Genomic DNA, 20,119 nt, shown 5'->3' with positions numbered 1-20,119 from the left:
GCTGAAGAGAATTTCTTGCCCCTAGATTTAATGTACACAGTCTCTGACTCACTCTTTTTTTAAAAATTTTATTTTATTATTATTATTTTCAATATTGTATTGGTTTTGCCATACATCAACATGCATCCGCCATGGGTGTGTACGTGTTTCCAATTCTGAACCCCCCTCCCACCTCCCTCCCCATACCATCCCTCTGGGTCATTCCAGTGCACCAGCCCCAAGCATCCTGTATGCTGCATCGAACCTAGACTGGCGATTTGTTTCTTATATGATATTATACATGTTTCAATGCCATTCTCCCAAATCATCCCACCCTCTTCCTCTCCCCACAGAGTTCAAAAGCCTGTTCTATACATCTGTGTCTCTTTTGTATAGCCTTTAGTTTCTTTCTTCCTTCATTTCCTCCTTCCTTTTCCTCTTCTGTGCTCCAACCAACATGGCGGCCTCGTCCACAAAATCCTAGCATGCATGCTAAGTCAGTTCAGTCATGTCTGACTCTGCAGTTATATGGACCATAGCCCACCCTGGCTCCTCTGTCCATGGGATTCTCCAGACAAGAATACTGGGTTGCCATGCCTTCCTCCAGGGGATTTTCCCAACTCAGGGATAGAACCCACGTCTCTTATGTCTCCTATATTGGCAGGTTGGTTCTTTACCACCTGGGAAGCCCACAATATCCTAGCCATGAGTCTAAAGCCCAAGGGTCCCTCCCAAGGGATGTGCAGATGTCAACCTTGAATCAAAATACACAGGAAGGAATGCCTTGAACTCAGCAGGAGACAGAGGCAGAAGATGCAGAGAGGACTGCCGTTTGGCTGAACATTAAATGGGCAAGCTCTATTCATGTCCATCCTGCCTGCTATTTGGGGCCAGTAGTGCATGGAACTGTCTGAAGGTGGCTCATTTGAATACCCAGGCAAATTGCATTAGACCGAACACCTGTGGCAGGTGTGCACAGCATCTGCCTTCCAGAGACTCAAAGTGTCTACACCCTTTGAGCAGGCAGCTCAACAGTCTACTTCACACCAAGTCAAGTGATGCTCCCTCATACATTATACAGCACAAATGTCTTACCACGGAATCTTTCATCTTCATGGGCAGAGGGTCTGAAGCTAACTCTTCTAGATTTTGATGTAAAAATTTATGAAGCAATTTGCACTGAATAAAGGACCTGAAAATGGGAAAAATACACAAGTTTTACTTTTCAAAATATGTACCTTTAAAAAAAAATGCAGAATCTTGGGCCCCACTCTAGACCTGAATCAGAATCTGCAGTGTAACACGATTCTCAGGTGATTCCCATCATATTAAAATTCAAGAAATACTGCTCTAGTCTAAAAAAAAAAAGATGTGCCTATTTCAAAGTCTGAGGGAAACAGCTTCACCTTTGACCTCACACTCACAAAGGACAAAAGCCAGTGTTCTCTCCTTTAAATTGTTCATAATGTAGAAAAAAAATAGGAGTGTGTACAGCTGATCACAAAGACAATGGGTGGATTTTCAAATTCCATCCAGATTAAAGCTGTCCATAGCAGGTACGGGTCCCATTGACCATCATGAGCTAGCTAAGCTCACAGAGATTATTTCAGCCAGCCCTCAATGTCGTAAAATATTTGTTAAGAAAATCTGTGCAAATGATATTTAAATTTTCTGATTTTCCACATCTTTCATTTTGCTGCACCTGACGGCCTAAAGTTATCACTTTTTCTGCTCCCCCCAAAGACTTATATCTGCTTTTATAACTTAAGTCAGTATCTCCCGTGTTAGTCCCTTCGTCATGTCCAAGTCTTTGTGACTCCATGAACTGTAGCCTACCAGGCTCTTCTGTCCATGGAATTCTCTAGGCAAAAATACTAGAGTGGGTTTGCCATTTCCTTCCCCAGCGGATCTTCCCTACCCAGGGATCGAATCTAGGTCTCTGCATCTCCCATAAACGTGGTCAAATGAGATGGTTGATGCCTAACTGAATTGATTGACTGGTACCTGGAACTATGGCATCACCTGAAGGGTTTTCAGGTCCAAAGTGCATATTTATCAAATACTTAAAAGATACAAAGAAAGGAAAGATTTGAAGATATATTTTCTAGTGACTAAGGGTTATTATGACACACATTTTAAAACTTTGGCACAGACTTCACTTTAAATCCAGAGGGCACTGGCCATACTAAGAACAAAAAGCAACAAAACAAAACTTTCCTTCCAGAGATGCGAGTCTAGTCTCCCCAGGGTAGACTTTATCCCTCTGGGATAAAGGCAGTGATGCCACTTCATGGACCCAGAGGGACTACTTGTCAAGGTTGGTGCTTCTCATACAACTCCCCAAGGGAAGGTAAAAGACAGTGCCTGGGTATAAGAGGACATCTACCACTGGCTTTGTGAGTTTTACCCCAAAAGCACCAGGGCCAAGGTTCAGTATGTCCTTGAACTTGACCTCTGGTTTTCATTCATTTCTGGTTAGTCCCAGGTTTCTCTCACCGTCACCCAGGGACCAGCAGTTTAACAGGGAAAGAGTTCAAGCACCCTGAGCACTGGATGAGAGGGTGAGGCTGCAGGGCCAGTGGATAGGTCTGTGTGTGTGTGTGTGTGTGTGTGTGTGTGTGTGTATGTGTGTGTGTGTGTGTGTGTGTGTTACTCACAGGAGCACAGAAGGGTCGCTGCTCTGCCTGCTCAGATGGTAGGAAAGTGCAACCAAGAGGCCACAGAAAGCTGAAAACAGTGCCGGGATGTGCTGCGTGCTCCAGGGTTCCTGAGCAAAAGATCAGAGAGCCAAGTCATTCCACGGCTGGGTGTGGAAGAGCAGGATTGCATTCCAGAACATACTTAGCTGGCCTCCCCAAGGTCCAGCTGGATAGATATGGTGCTCTGGGATCATTCCCACCAGTGGACATGCAAGCACCTGATGGCTCCTGGAAATCTTGCCCATGAATGTGCCAGCATTGATTTTGAGGGGGCATTTCACACAAATTGTACACAGAGAGCCCTGGGATTTCTTTGGAAGGAATGATGCTAAAGCTGAAACTCCAGTACTTTGGCCACCTCATGCAAAGAGTTGACTCATTGGAAAAGACTCTGATGCTGGGAGGGATTGGTGGCAGGAGGAGAATGGGACGACAGAGGATGAGATGGCTGGATGGCATCACTGACTCGATGGACGTGAGTCTGAGTGAACTCTGGGAGTTGGTGATGGACAGGGAAGCCTGGTGTGCTGCAATTCATGGGGTCGCAAAGAGTCGGACACGACTGAGCAACTGAACTGACTGACTGATAAGAATATTTAACTTCATCTTTTCTGAAATTAAGTACAGGATTTTTATAAGATGAAACATTAAACACATGTTGCTGCTTTTGAATTCAATACAATAACAACTATAAAGATTGTATTTATTAATATTTATTTAATCAATGGTTTAAAAGGGAGTGAGTACATGCGAGCTCAGTCACTTCAGTCATGCCCAATTTTTTGTGACCCTATGGACTGTAGCCCGCCAGGCTCCTCTGTCCATGGGATTCTGCAAGCAAGAATACCAGAGTGGGTTGCCATGTCCTCCTCCAGGGGATCTTCCCGACCCAGGGATTAAATCCACGTCTCCTGTGCATGTGTCAATATGGCATAAGAAACCAAATCAACTAGTGGACTTAGGCTCCGTGAAGAGAAAAACGGCTCAAAAGGAAAACAGCAAGATACTTCACAATTAATTGGATATCAGCCCAGATGCCAATAACCGAGGCACTGCACCCAGGGCAAAGAAGAAACACAGGAAATATGTGTTCCCATTGTGAGCAGTGCAGTGATCTGGGACCAAGGTCTCCTTCCTGATAGAAGCATCATGTCTTTTACACAAGGAAGGAAACCTCTGTATATTCAGCCTTTTCAACCTCCTCCATCAAGAGAATCTGCCAATGGCTTCTGAAAGCTGGACTGAGGAAAGGACTCCAAGATTTCTCCCTTAAGATTTTGATCCCTTAACTCACCGAGTGCCTTATTTGATAAGGACAAATTGTTCATTTGCTTAAAATCAAAAATACAAGTGACTGAGTCAAGTGTGCTCAGATTATACTTATAACCACTCAGATGGGCTGAAGGAGTTTACGTTATACCGGGAACAGAGAGGGGTTTCAGTTTCACAGGTCTCTCCCTCCTAGACATTAAAATGCATTCCTTCTGTCTGTGCCCCAGTCCTGTCTCTCCAGGACCTGGAGAGCAGTATCTGGAAGGAACTGAAGGCACCCAGCCTCTCGGAGGCTGCAGAGCTGTAGCGGAGCAGTCAGGAGGCAAGGCCAGCCGCTGACGCACCTCCAGGCGTCCAGTCTCCACCAAGGGCTCCTCTAAGCTCTCAGATCACTATTCTCAGGGCTAGCGCAGGGAGTCTCTGGGGTCCTGAAGGCTCCAAGGCTTCACCTGTTATTTTCCTGATTCTTCCCATCAATTTTGCCAATAAATTCCAGAGCAGTGAGAAAAGCATTCTCTGCCTTCCTCTTCTCTTCCCTTTGGAGTCAGCAAAGTGCCCTCTCAGCCCCCTCTTCCCACGCCCAGGGACAGGGGTCCTTCCTTCTTTCTTGGGCTGACCTGCTCTTCATGCCCACGAAGTCCTCCTCTTAGTCCACACACATCCCTGACATGGAGGACAGATAGCCTCTCTTTTTAAAATTTATTTAATTGGAGACTAATTACTTTACAATATTGTAGTGGTTTTTGCCATACACTGACATGAATCAGCCACGAGTGTACATGTGTTCCCCATCCTGAACCCCCCTCCCACCTCCCTCCCCATCCCATCCCTCAGGGTCATCCCAGTGCACTCGCGCTGAGCACCCTGTTTCATGCATTGAACCTGGACTGACAATCTATTTCACATGTGGTAATATACATGTTTCAATGCCATTCTCCCAAATCATCCCGCCCTTGCCTTCTCCCACAGAGTCCAAAAGTCTTTTCTTTTGTCTCTTTTGCTGTCTCACATACAGGGTCATCATTACCATCTTTCTAAATTCCATATATATGCATTAATATACTGTATTGGTGTTTTCTTTCTGACTTACTTTGCTCTGTATAATAGGCTCCAGTTTCATCCACCTTATTAGAACTGATTCAAATGCATTTTTTAATGGCTGAGTAATATTCCTTTGTGTATATATACCACAGCTTTCTTATCCATTCATCTGCTGATGGACATCTAGGTTGCTTCCATGTCCTGGCTATTATAAACAGTGCTGCGATGAACACTGAGGTACATGTGTCTGTTCCTGGTTTCCTATGTGTGTATGCCTAGCAGTGGGATTGCTGGGTTGTATGGCAGTTTTATTTCCAGTTTTTTAAGGAATTTCCACACTGTTCTCCATAGTGGCTGTACTAGTTTGCATTCCCACTAACAGTGTAAGGGAGTTCCCTTTTCTCCACACCCTCTCCAGCATTTATTGCTTGTAGACTTTTGGATAGCAGCCATTCTGACCAGCATGAGATGGTACCTCATTGTGGTTTTGATTTGCATTTCTCTGATAATGAGTGATGTTGAGAATCTTTTCATGTGTTTGTTAGCCATCTGTATGTCTTCTTTGGAGAAATGTCTGTTTAGTTCTTTGGCCCATTTTTTGATTGGGTCATTTATTTTTCTGGAATTGAGCTGCAGGAGCTGCTTGTATATTTTTGAGATTAATTCTTTGTTAGTTGCTTCATTTGGTATTTTTTTCTCCCATTCTGAAGGCTGTCTTTTCACCTTGCTTATAGTTTCCTTCATTGTGAAAAAGGTTTTAAGATTAACTAGGTCCCATTTGTTTATTTTTGCTGTTATTTCCATTACTCTGGGAGGTGGGTCATAGAGGATCCTGCTGTGATTTATGTCAGAGCGTTTTGCCTATATTTTCCTCTAGAAGTTTTATAGTTTCTGGTCTTATGTTTAGATCTTTAATCCATTTTGAGTTTATTTTTGTGTGTGGCATTAGAAAGTGTCCTAGTTTCATTCTTTTACAGGTGGTTGACCAGTTTTCTCAGCACCACGTATTAAAGAGATTGTTTTTCCTCCATTGTATATTCTTGCCTCCTTTGTCAAAGATAAGGTGTCCATAGGTGTATGAATTTATCTCTGGGCTTTCTATTTTGTTCCATTGATCTATATTTCTGTCTTTGTGCCAGTACCATACTATCTTGATGACTGTAGCTTTGTAGTATAGCCTGAAGTCAGGCACGTTGACTCCTCCAGTTCCATTCTTCTTTCTCAAGACTGCTTTGGCTATTGGAGGTTTTTTTTTTTAATTTCCATACAAATTGTGAAATTATTTGTTCTAGTTCTCTGAAAAATACCGTTGGTAGCTTGATAGAGATTGCATTGAATCTATAGATTGCTTTGGGTAGTATACTCATTTTCACAATATTGGTTCTTCCGATCTATGAACATGGTATATTTCTCCACCTATTTGTGTCATCTTTGATTTCTTTCATAAGTGTTTTATAGTTTTCTATAGATAGGTCTTTTGTTTCTTTAGGTAGATTTATTCCTAAGTATTTTATTCTTTGCATTGCAATGGTGAATGGAATTGCTTCCTTAATTTCTCTGTTTTCTCATTGTTAGTGTATAGGAATGCAAGGGATTTCTGTGTATTAATTGTATATCCTGCAACTTGACTATATTCATTGATTAGCTCTAGTAATTTTCTGGTGGTGTCTTTAGGGTTTTCTATGTAGAGGATCATGTCATCTGCAAACAGTGAGAGTTTTACTTCTTCTTTTCCAATATGGGTTCCTTTTATTTCTTTGTCTTCTCTGATTGCTGTGGCTAAAACTTCCAAAACTATGTTGAATAGTAATGGTGAGAGTGGGCACCCTTGTCTTGTTCCTGACTTTGGGGGAAAAGCTTTCAATTTTTCACCACTGAGGATAATGTTTGCTGTGGGTTTACCATATATGGCTTTTATTATGTTGAGGTATGTTCCTTCTATGCTTGCTTTATGGAGGCTTTTTTTTTTTTTTAATCATAAATGGATGTTGAATTTTGTCAAAGGCTTTCTCTGCATCTATTGAGATAATCATATGGTTTTTATCTTTCAATTTGTTAATGTGGTGTATCACATTGATTGATTTGCAAGTATTGATGAATCCTTGCATCCCTGGGATAAAGCCCACTTGGTCATGATGTATGATCTTTTAAATATGTTGTTGGATTCTGTTTGCTGGAATTTTGTTAAGGATTTTTGCATCTATGTTCATCAGTGATATTGGTCTGTAGTTTTCTTTTTTTTTCATTGGTCCCTACTGCCCTGCCTGGTTGGATGACATCACTGACTCAATGGACATGAGTTTGAGCAGACTCAGGGCAATAGTGAAGGACAGGGAAGCCTGGTATGCTGCAGTTCATGGGGCTGCAAAGAGTCAGATACGACGTAGCAACTGAACAAAAACTTCCCTGCCTATAAAGATGTTGAGGTTGCTGACATTTTTATGAAACTAACATGATATTGTAAACCAACTAGCTGTCAATAAAGTAAAATAAAAATGCAAAGGTTCCCCACCTCAGTTACCCTGCAAAGCCAGGGTACTCTCTCCTCTCCTCCAGTGCCCCCGTCAGCCTTGCAGCAGGCTCTTGACCTGCCACTGCTTCTTGTTACATGGGGCATCTCCTCACAGCACAGGCTTCAAGGCGAGCCAACGTGGATTTGAATCCTAGTCCTGCCAGGGATGAGCTGTGTAGCCTTGGTTAAGTTACTTTACATCTCTGAACACCGTGTTAGCTTGCTGTTCTTCAGAAAATAACACATACACAAGGGTTGCTGCAAGGGTACTTTTCTATACACCCAACCATTTTTTAAAGTTGTTGGTTATGAGAGGTTCAGTGCAGCCTCTACTTGGTGACTGGTACCCAGTGCTCTGTGCCAGACTGTCCTGGGCTGTTTCCTCTCCTTCTATCCACAGTCAGCTGGTCCTAATGTGTCATCGATGCACCTTGCAATGCACCTCCAATTGGTCCCTTCCTTTTATTGCATCCACCTGGCTCAGCTTTCCACTGCCTCATTCCAGGGCTATTGTTAACCGCTTCATAATGGGAAGATCTAACGATGGTCTCCACATCCCTCCCCACAACACTCCTCATTCCACTGACCCCATGATTCATCCCCCTTGTAATAAAAGAGTGGACCTCCTTCCATAAAATGCAAATCAGTCACATGATTGCCCTCAATCAGTATTTTTCAGAGATTCCTATTGGCTCCCAAAATAATCTACTCCACAGGAAGCTAATAACCCAACTAGGATCTGGCCCAAGCTCAACTCTTCAGCCTCCTTCCACACATTTAGGAGAGTCACAGCAGCAAAACCATAAAAATGTGTTGCCTCTTGTCCCCACCACCCCACCTTCATGTACAACATTTCATCTGCCCAGAGAGCTCTTCCACAATGAACCAAGTTCATTCACCTCTGCCTGGTGAACTCCTATCCATGCTTCAGTGCCCAGTATAAAAAGTCCTACCTGCTTGGTGCAGTCTCCTTCACTTCCCAGACAAATAGAAAGTCTCCCCTTGCATTAGAACCATCTTTAATACACATCTACATCAATTTTTAAGATATCTTAGTCCTGTTACTTGTGGGCATGGGTAGGAGTTGCCCTCTCAGGATTCCCTGGGGAGGGGCAGTTTGCATCTCCCTTGGAATGATGCTGAAGCTGAAACTCCAGTACTTTGGCCACCTCATGTGAAGAGTTGACTCACTGGCAAAGACTCTGATGCTGGGAGGGATTGGGGGCAGGAGGAGAATGGGATGACAGAGGATGAGATGGCTGGATGGCATCACTGACTTGATGGACGTGAGTCTGAGTGAACTCCGGGAGTTGGTGATGGACAGGGAGGCCTGGTGTGCTGCAATTCATGGGGTTGCAAAGAGTCGGACACGACTGAGAGACTGAACTGAACTGAACTGACCTGTACTTGGCACCAATGTTACCACATCAACCCATCCTTGAGAGAATGACTACACAATTACAGTTTTCATGATTACATTCATCCCTCTTCTATGACCCTTGTGTAAAAAATGTTTCAACAAGGAAAGAAGATGGGGCTGGGCGTGAGTGGGAGGGAGGCCCAAGAAGAAGGGGATATATGTATATTTACAGCTGACTCACAATTGTTGTTCAGCAGAAAGTAGCACAACACTGTAAAGCAAATATCCTCCAATTTAAAAAAAAAAGAAATATTTTTGTGCAGTTCACCACCTTCAATGTCACCTTGGCAGAAAGGATTTCAATAATAAAGATATATAAAACATTGCACAGATTAAAAAAAAGAAAGAAAGAAAAGAAAGTGAAGAAAATAGGTAGCTTAGATCGAATGTGGGCCAGGCAGTAAAATGCCACAGAAATGATAGACTATCAGAGCAAAGATATCTCATGAACTTAAAACTAATTTTTTTTCATTCCAACCACACCCCCAGTGACAGGCAATTTATTCTGGAACTTGGGAGTTTTAGTCTTTCTTGAAAGTTCATTCGCCCAACATTTATTGGCCACCTCCCAGGTGCCAGGCACCAAGGAGCACAACTCTGCGGAGAACAGCACAGGTGTCGAGGGAGGGAAGAATACAAGTAATTGTGATGAGGAGTGACAGGCAACGCACAGGGAAGTGCCTGGTGCTGGGTGCTCGCTGGGCAGGAAGCAGAGGTTCCAATGAGTCCAGAGACTGGCATTTATGTGGAGCCTCACACAGAAGAAATGCGGAGAATACCATCCTTCCCCTGCAGTGGCTTCTGGGAGGACCAAGGTGGGCTCTGAGGGCACTGGGGGTGCATGGAGCTGACCCCTGCCATCCTTACCTATACTCTTCCTCTCCCTGCTCTGGACACCCACCTGAACCTTCTCCTCTTTCATATCATACTTGGTTGTTACAAAAACATGGACAAAAAGTTTTCCAAAAGACAGAAACCTGCTAAACGCCATTTCCTCCCTCTGATTTCTCTGTGCTTGCCTCTTTGCGTGTTTAATTCATAATTTCGTGAAGGTAGAGGGCTTCCTTTCAAATGCAGCCCATTAAGAATGCAAAACAGAAAAAATCACTATGAGAAGGATTTAGTAACCATGACCATGAAAATAATGGTCCCCAAAAGGAACAAGCAGAAACAAGTCAGGGGAATATATGTCAGTAGAAGTGGATTCCAGGCTCATCACTTCCTGGAATGGATGATTCTGTGGAAGGGACTTCGTGGTTCAGCTTCTGCTTCTGTAAAAAGGTGACAATGACACCCTTCCTGAAATATTGCTGCAATGCCTTAATGATATTTGAAATGGCCTTCCATGGTGCAAAGTAGTATGCTAATATTAGTTTTTTATTAATTGGAAAAGAAAGGGCACCCATGATGGATGGTCTTTGCAGACAATAAATTAAAGTGAAACTAAATATACTTAAATAATTAAGTTTACCTACTTTTATTCACCCAATACCCTTATCTAATTCTTCTCTCATTTACTCTCTACTTAATTAAATCTCTGCAGTGCAAACGTGAAAGGACAGCTCCTAGTACTGAGGGACTCTCCTTCTTTACCTACTAAACTAGCAGTTAGTAGGCAAGAGAACAGGAGGTAAAAATATCTAACGTGAAACAGTGGAGTTAGAGGGGAGGGACACTGCCCTCCCTCTACTTCTTAGCATTTATCTCAGCTTGTCACTACAGGTCTATATAAAGATCATTTGATTAATCTGTGATCCCTCCACTGGGTCGAGCCTATTGACAGCAGAGACTCATGTTTTACCCCAGTGTTTTCTGAACACTCTGTGCAGGGCCCAGGCCCTGAAAGGCCCTTAATAAATATGTATGGTACCAATGCCCTAGATTTGAATAACCATTTCTTCCTTACTCTGCAATGCAGACCTAAGAAGGGAACCGCCCAGATCATTTTATTTAGGTATCTACAAGAACACAGAAGGTTGGTTTTTCCCAGCGCAGAGCAGTAGTTAAAAGCATGGGCTCTGGTGCAGGACTGCCGGTTCCCTCCCAACTCTGCTGATTATTAGCACAAAGACACTGGGCAAACTTTTAAGCCTGTTTCCTTTTTGGGTGATGCTAGTGATAAAGACTGTTTCCCTGGTGGCTCAGATGGTAAAGAATCTGCCTGCAATGCAGGAGACCTGGGTTCGATCCCTGGATCAGGGAGATCCCCTGGAGAAGGGAATGGCAACCCACTCCAGTATTCTTGCTTGGAGAATTCCATGGACAGAGGAACCTGGTGGGCAAAGAACCCACCTGCCAATGCAGGAGACATAAGAGATAGGATCATTTGTTAGATGAATGAACAGCTCTGTGGCCACAGGGACAGGACAGAGGGACAGTATTTCCTTTGACAATGTAAAAATGAGATGACGCTAGAGTGGCACACTTATTCTTCCAAGAAGCGGGGTGAGGTGAAAGCTGGCAAGGAGTTCAAATTCCAGGTGTGGCTGTGTGTATTTTCCACCCCAACCTCAGATCCTCACACAACTCTTCCCAGAAAGAACCTGGGCTCCCCTGAGCTTGGGCAGACTCCAAAAAGGCAGACCACCTGGATCTCCCTAGGCTTTCTACTGGCAACACCCTCAAGCTCCAAGTGCTTTGCCTTGTTCATTTTTTCAACAGATGCAGTTATATAATATGTAAAATAGGAGGCAATTTTCTCAGGAAATCATGGCTAGACAGACTATTTGGATATATACAAGTTATTTTTTCATGTTTAGAATGCCAACATTTGCAAAACCATGCCGTCTTCAGGAAAGATTATTTTCAATTTGGAAGATGTCTTCTTAACTGAGAATATCATCCCTTCAAATTATAAATCAAATAATAAAATAGAGAGAATGGAAGAGACTCACTCAAAGTGGCAAGATCAGGACCAAGCCCCTACTTCAGTGTACTGTATCTTACACCACCCTAAACCCTTCTACAGCCAACTGTGCAAAGTGTGTGGACATCTCATGACTTCCCATTTCAAAAGGCTGGGTATCACTATAACTGATAGAAGTTCCCAGCTTTAGAAGTTGTTTCATTATTGTATCTCTGCCATTCAATAGTGTTGGACATCCTTTTAGATAACTGCCTGTTTTAGGGTTTGCTGTAACACGTGGTAGGGTGATAGCCCAAAGGAAGAAGTTATTTGTGAGGGACTCAGAGGCAGATTTCTAGAGGCCTGACTAAAGAGCTTGGTTGCAAAGGAATGAACTTGAGAAGAGCATATTTCAAGTCATGCAAGGGTGTAATTCTTCAAGGCTATATGAACCTGCACTCAAGCATGGCCTGGGTATGCTACAGAATGTATACTTTTAGGTTAATTCTAAAGGTACCACTCTAACTCACAGACTTAGAGAATGAATTTATGGTTAGCAGGGGGGAAGGATGGGGGAAAGGGATAGATTGGGAGTTTGGGACTGACATGTACACATTGCTATATTTAACATGGATAACCAACAAGGACCTACTGTATAGCACAGAAAACTGCTCAGTGTTATGTGGCAGTGAAGATGGGAGGGGAGTCTAGGGGAGAATGGATACATGTATATGTATGGCTGAGCTCCTTTGCTGTCCAAACGAAGCTATCACAAAAGTTGTTATACTCCAACATAAAATAAGAAGTTTAAAATTAAAAACTTAAAAAGATTTTAAAAGGTACCACTCTCAAACATATATGAAGCTCACAGGAAGAATTAAGCATGCAGAAAATACACTGAAGGGAAATAACCTTTCTGGTTTATCAACCCCAAACTTTCTGCACTGGGAAGAGAGACAGCTGGGTGCCACTGACTCTGAAGATAAAACTAAAGGAAATAATCTTTGACATCAGCAAGGGAATCTGGATGTAATTTAAGGAAAAGCTTCCTGACGTTGATGACTCAATAAAGTACAATTAGGGAAACATTAGCATTTCCTTTTCCCAATTATTTTAAAACACAGATATTTTCCATGGAGAGTTAAGAGACAAGCTTGCCTGAGAAAGAAGGAAGAAGAAACTGCTGGAAATGTCTCTTCTTATGCTTTCACTGTATAGGAATATACTGCTTTTACAGCTCTGCAATTTAACACACACACATAACTAAATAAACAAACTGAGAACAAGAAGCAACTATTCAGGATCATTTTACAAAACTGAGATTTGTGGTGGAGGGGACACAGAAAGATAAAATGGCTTTGTCCATTTCTTCCATTCCTTTCTCCTTAATCTGACAGTCCCCCTCCAGGCTGTTCAGTCCCGAGTCACTGCACCTACTACTCCCTCCAGGGCCTGGGCTCGCCTCCCTGTCCGGGCTCTTTGGGCAGGTCTGCCCTGCACGGGTGGGAACCCTGTAAAAGACTAACTGTGGGATGGATGGGGCTTTCCACAGACTCAGGAGCAGCTAAGGAGCCAAACTTCTAGCAGGAGTTGAGCCCGTCAAGTTCAGAAATATAGTAAAAAAAAAAAAAAAATGCATTTGAGGATGTTTATATTTCTTAATTTTTTAAATGTATGTTAATAAATAAATTATTTATTTGGCCACACTGTGCAGCATGTGGGATCTTAGTTTCCCAAACTAGGGATTGAACCCCTGTCTCCTGCAGTAGAAGCAGGGAGTCTTAACCACTGGATCACTAGGGAAGTCCCAGGATATTTTAATTTTAATTTTGGGATAGAGGAGAAAACATTGACACTTGAGGAAGATCAGAACCAGACATCTGAAGAAGGATTTTGCAAGAAAATGATCAAATGCACTGGGTATTTTATCTGAAAAGTTTAGTTTATTGCTCAAATAGTCTTATTCTACAAAGAGAAGTAGAAAGGAAGAGAGGAGATACTGACTGACATTTTTAATGGACTTTTTAAAATATAGTAGAACACTTGACATTTAAAATAAAGTTTCATATTTTAAATGTACATGTTTGTCTTGAATATTACGTAAGTATATAAAATTTATTTTACGCACACACATATATACACAAATATACAGAGACACACAAATACACACACACACATACACACACATATATATGCACACAAATACATATATTTTGAGGGACAGAGATAAGATTTAAAACCTATTATGCACTGATATGAAGTGTATATTATGTGACAGTTTGCTTCAAAAATCAATGTCCCTAATTTGCTTTGAGAGGAGTCTCATGGGCCCCTGAACTGGGAATGATATGGATTGATGAGTGCTGGCTTCATAAAACTCCCACAGGTTTTGAAATATTTTTATGAGGTAGAAATAAAACTGTCTAATAGTCCTACAATTCTGTGGTAGATTTCATATGCACTTGGGAATTCTTTTGATGAAAACGCATAAGGAAGTTCAGCTTTGTATGAAAGTACCTCTCTAAAGAGAATCCTAGTTTCAGCATTTTTTTTTCTGCAAAATCTGAGACATCTCTATGATGGAATTTACAGGGCAAACAGAGTTTGGTCATAAAGAGAAGCAAATGGACCAGATTTCATTTTGCTATGCCCTTCATATCAGATTCACACACTCATTTTAAGGGAAAAGCAATAGATTTTTCTTAGCCCATTAAACATCAGGGCATTTCTGAATCCAGGTTTTCATATATCCTAAAATAAGACCTAGATCATATCACTTTGATATAAGTCCTATTTCTAGGACTATTTTGACATGAATCTTATATTGAAGTAAAAGAAACTCTGTGCCCCTGAAGTTCCAGAAAGATCAGATTCTGTTAATATCTCACGGCCATGGGTCACCATGCAACTAGCGGGCACTTCTGAGTGTGCACTGGTCACCTCCAAAGCCCCCCGAGCACATCCCACAAAGCTCATTCCACAGCAGCCCTGTTGATATCCCCCATGGTCCCAGAACACCCAGGGGGCAGCCCCAGGGCCTAACAATGAGCTTAGTTCATAACAGCCGGTCAATATGTGTTCAGTAAGTAAATAAATGATCACATTAACAAATACTATGAGTAAGACTTCACTGTCTCCTTGAAGAAGGTTTTCCTTATTTCATACCTTTTTTCATTTTTGTGAAAAAACAGCATATGTTTATAATTCAGGACTATTTTAATGAGACTTTCCTGTTAGTCTAATGGTTAGGAATCAGTGTTTCCACTGCAGGGGGCCTGGCTTCAATCACTTGGGAAAATAAGATCCCACAAGCTACATGCTGTGGTCAAAAAAAGCCAGTTTGACCTTAAAGAATAGGTACTGGAGGAAAATGAGCTCATTCGCTAGCAAGAAAGACTGACAGGTACTACCCAACACAGATAAATGTAGATAAATAAGCGCACACACACACAGACTTTCTGGAAAATACTGACTGGTGGCTCAGTGGTAAAGAATCCACCTGCCAGTGCAGGAGATGCGGGAGATGCGGGTTTGATCCCTGGGTCGGGAAGATCCCCTGGAGAAGGAGATGGCAACCCACTCCAGTATTCTTGCCTGGAAAATCCCAAGGACAGAAGCCTGGTGGGCTACAGTCCATGAAGTTCCAAAGAGTCAGACACGACTTAGTGACTAAACAAACAAACAAAACCACCCAACATAGATAAATATAGATAAATAAGCACACAAACACACACACACAAACTTTCTGGAAAATACTGCTATTTACCTTCCTTCTCATAGCCCTCTTCTCTGTCATCTGCATTTATTCAATCCAAAAGTTTATAGAGTATCTTTCAGGCAACAGTGGACTTTTTACAGAATATGAAAGAAACATATGAACCATAGTCATGACCTTTAGGAGCTCATGGTCAAACTAGGGGTGAAGAAAAGTACTCAGCAAAATAGAACCGATACAAGAGCTTGACTAGCCACATGACATACACTGTCACGTCCAGACTGTAGCCTATCTTTAAAGGCAGGGATCACATTTTAAACATGAGGGAACAGAGGCTTCTACTGTACTACTTATTGTGGGAATATCTGTATTTCCCACAGAACTAATTATATTCAGAATAGATAAGAATCGACATGAACACCAAAAGGACAATATTGCCCACAGAACTCTGGAAGAGAGAAAGATAGACTCCCACTGGCACGGCCAGGACTCGCATAGTTTTCCATCTCCACTGGGACCACCACTGCTCATAGCGCAGGCCTGGAATTCTTTTCCACCCACCTTCCCCTCTCCCTATCCACCACTCTACAAACTGGACAGCCACCAAATCCTACCAATGCTGATTTCACTACATGTCCTGGATTTGATCCTTTTAAACTCTGTACATCCTATCTAAATCTGACTCCAGATCTTACTTTACTCAACAACTGCATATCCATTTTGAACAACTGAGCTATCATTTTTCCTCCTGTTTTTGTCCCCCCCCATATCAGTGTCCACTGCCACTGTCAAAGGCATCCAACATTAGTTTAAGGATCCAACCAATGGTGACTGGGTTTGGAGACCAATCTGTTGCTGCTGTTTAATCACAAAGTCATGTCCGACTCTCTTGCGACCCCATGGACTGGAGCCTACCCGGCTCCTCTGTCCACGGCATTTTTCAGGCAATACTGGAGCGGGTTGCCTCTCCCTTCTCCAAGGAATCTTCCCTATAACTCAGGGATCGAACTCATGTCTCCTGCATTGCTGGCAGATTCTTTACTGCTGAGCCACCAGGGAAAACCAAGAGATCAATTATACATGTTTAACTTTCTAGGAGGCGAATGTGACAGAAAGTACTTGCTGCTCATCTAATATTCATCTGCCCTTCTGCCCAAGCTTACTAGCTATCCAGACAGCTAAAAGACTTGTAATTCCCGCTCCATCGCAGCTAGGAGTGACATGGATCTACCCATAAAATATAATCTGAAGTCTAGAGTAATAAAAGTGAATTACAACTTGGAATTTGTTTTCAGACGTATTACTATTAACAGCATCACCATTATGTTCATCAACATCATCACCATCAACTAATTATGCTATTAATAATAATACTTTCCATTTGTGTTGGTTTTCTACTGCAGTGCAACAAATCCCCACAAACAGTGGCTTAAACAGCACAATGTATGATCTTGCAGGGTACTGCCTGAGGCATCAGGGCATGGCGTGACTGGTTCCTCTGCTCAGGTCCCATCAGGCTGAAATCCACAAGACTGCAGTGTCACCCAAGGCAGCAGTTTTACTGAGACTTGGGTCTTCTTCCAAGCTCACTTCTGGCTGACAGAATTCAGTTTCCTTGCAGCTGTAGGACTGAATTTTCTTGCTGGCTTTTGCTGGGATCTGCCCGAGATCTGACAGGCCATCCTCGTGACATGCAGTCCTCGCCATGGGCCATTTGCAACACTGTTGACTTCTTCCTGGCCCCGGGGAGGGTCTCTGCTCTTCCTTCTGTCTCTGACCTCTAAACCTTCTCTTAAAGGGCATGTCCGACTGGGTCAGACCCATCCAGATAATCTCTCTTCTGACTGACTTCAAGTTAACTGATCAGAGACTTTGGTTACATCTCAAAATCCCTCCACCTCTGCCAGATGCCGTAACTAATCACAGAGTGACACCTCATCGTTCTCCTGGATCACCCGCATTCAAAGGGCAGAAATTATACAGTGTGGGCACACACGAGGGGGCAGGAGTCTTGGGGCAATCTCAGAATCCTGCCCACCACAGCATTTAATGAAAACCCCTGAGCTAGGCACTTTATATACATTATCAATTTAATTTCATTCACTTCTGACAGCATTCATATGAAGTAGTTATTACTAATCCATTTTACAATTGGAAAAAAACAATGTGAATTAGCCATGTGCCCTTAGGCAAAAACTTCAGCACTCTGTGTTCACATTCACCGCTGGAATATAGAAGTGCTATTACCTTCCTTATGTATTACATGGAGTTATTTAAAAAAAAAGGGCAAATGAGGAAACACTTGGGAAATTATTCTGAAAATTAAAGTACCATGGATCTGCAAGGTATCTTATATGCCTGCGAATGGTTCTTTTGACTAGAAAAATATATGTATACTTCAAATGTGCTAGGGAGAAGGGCATGGAAGTGAGATTTTGAAAAGACATAAGATTTGGGAACTGTAATGTTAAGTCTCTTCGTCACTCTATGGATTTCTATTTCCTCACTTTAAATCATAAAATGGTGCACTGGGATGACCCAGAGAGATGATATGGGTAGGGTGGTGGGAGGGGGTGTTCAGGATTGGGAACTCATGTACACCCATGGCAGATTTGTGTCAATGTACGGCAAAACCAATACAGCATTGTAAAGTAAAATAAATAAATAAATAATAAATAAATAAAATAAAAATAAATAAATAATAAAATGAAGGGGCTGGGATAGGGGATGTATAAAGTCTATTTCAGAACTAAAACTATTCTATGAGTTTGTTTTCTATTTATATTAAAGATCTGAATGCAGGGGGAAAGCCATTGTTTTAGCTGCAACCCTGTAGTACCTGCAAGAATGTGAGCAAACTCTCCCACAGCAGTTGTTAATGATGCTTGGGAAACATTAAATTATAATAATGTACCTCCACCTCTGGATGCCCCTGCCATCAATAAAATAGAATCTCTTTGTAAGGGGTAATGAAAAATAGAAATCATGGTTTTTCCAGACATATAGAAAGCCCAGCTAATTAACTACTGAGCCATTTCTCCAGGCAGCAAATATTCTGGTTGATTCTGTATATCACTGTCAAATAGTTAAGTCAATGAGGGAGTCCATTTACACGTTACTTGCTACCATCTTGGATGAGTCAAAAAGAATATGAAATTAAAAGAGGGATAAAATTTCTTCCTCTAATTAATATTCCAGAGAACAATATTAAACCCCAGTCCCTCAATCTGCTTCAATCAAGGGAGAATAATAAAGATCACGGATATAAATACATATCAAGATCTATATAGAGAAACACATCCTTGGCAAGGCAGCTGACATGCTGAAATTGCTCACAAGGGCCCTTCAATCTATCACTGCACAGCAGAGATAAAAGGGGAAAAAAATCAATTCCAGTAGTGCAAAGTGTAAGCATAAAAGTCATAAACAAAAGCATCATTAAACAAGAAATGGAATTATAGCTCTGGGTATGTTAGGTTGAATGTGGGTGAGCTTTTTCTTTTTTCCTAAGGATTCCCTTGCCAATTTGTTCAACGTATTCATTCAATTCACGGCATTTAATAGGTGCTATTTTTTTAAAGTGAGGAGTCTATCTGAGACCATTAGAATACTCAGGACTCACAAATGAGAAGGGAGAAATGCAAATTGCTCTATTTTTAACTAAAAGGTGTTTCAAAACTGAGACAGAACATTAAGATTCTCTAACAACAGATCATGCTGTTTATCACAAGGCATGCTTGTTCTATGCTGAGCAAGAAAGTCAATACCTCTCTGAGACTAAATAAATCTTTCAAAGAACCCCAGTTTCACCTGGTAAAAAGCCTGTTTCAACATGTAAGTAAACCCCAGAGTCTTTGAACTGTTCAGTCCCATAACAGAGTTGGCAGTACGCTTTCAAAGTGGAATCTATTTACTCTGATCCAACAGTGACTTAAGCTGATGGCATGCCATAAACAGAAAGGAACACAGAAATAAAAGTCTCAGCCCAGGATGGTAAATAGATTTTATCTCTTGGACTGGCTCTGATCACTTGGTACTGGCTGCCTGTAATATGGTCTGGGCATCTCAGAGCCCTGCTGACATTAGTGAGCAAAAATGCTGTCATCAATTAGCAATTTCTGATATGAGGCAGGAACCGGACTTGGGGAGGTGAGGGAATGTCCCACAGCTAGGTAAAAGTCCCCAAAGAGTTCTATCTTTTGAATTCCAGTTTCTTCAAAAGTTTCCAAAACCTTCTAAGAACTTTGCAAGAAAAAGTTATTTCATAATCCCAGGAGTGTACTTTAATTTTGATGATATTTGAACTGGTAATAATGAACCTTGAACACTTGTCAAGGAAATTCCTTGGAGGTCCAGTGATTAAGACTTGGCACATTCATTGAAGGGCCTCGGGTTCAATCCCCAGGCAGGGAATTAAGATCTCTCCAAGCTGAGTGGAAGGGCCAAAAATAAAACAAATAAACAAAAAACACTTGTCAAATAAAATGGGTTTTTCAGAGCATACACCTTCTCCTTTAGAAATTAATCTAAGAAATCCAATGAGTTGCTCCGTTGTGGAAAGCATCCTGAGTTTGGAAGAATATTCTGTCTTCCATAGATTCAACCATGATACTATTACCAATAAATTATTTTTCAC

The 20,119-nt window shown here is 41.9% G+C and overlaps 1 protein-coding gene across 1 annotated transcript in view; it reads right to left on the bottom strand.

Moving 5' to 3' along the window:
- PCNX2 (pecanex 2) overlaps positions 1 to 20,119 on the bottom strand; it is a 306,992-nt gene that overhangs the window by 180,206 nt on the left and 106,667 nt on the right. Inside the window, exons 16-17 of the mRNA XM_068982673.1 lie at positions 2,637 to 2,746; positions 1,075 to 1,171 (exon numbers count right to left, since the gene is read on the bottom strand). Coding sequence (XP_068838774.1) covers positions 1,075 to 1,171; positions 2,637 to 2,746 — 207 coding nt within the window. The remainder of the gene's footprint in view (positions 1 to 1,074; positions 1,172 to 2,636; positions 2,747 to 20,119) is intronic.

This window comes from Capricornis sumatraensis, chromosome 10, assembly GCF_032405125.1.
Source record: "Capricornis sumatraensis isolate serow.1 chromosome 10, serow.2, whole genome shotgun sequence".
Classification (NCBI taxonomy): domain Eukaryota; kingdom Metazoa; phylum Chordata; class Mammalia; order Artiodactyla; family Bovidae; genus Capricornis; species Capricornis sumatraensis.
This window is presented reverse-complemented; position numbering and strand designations above follow the sequence as displayed.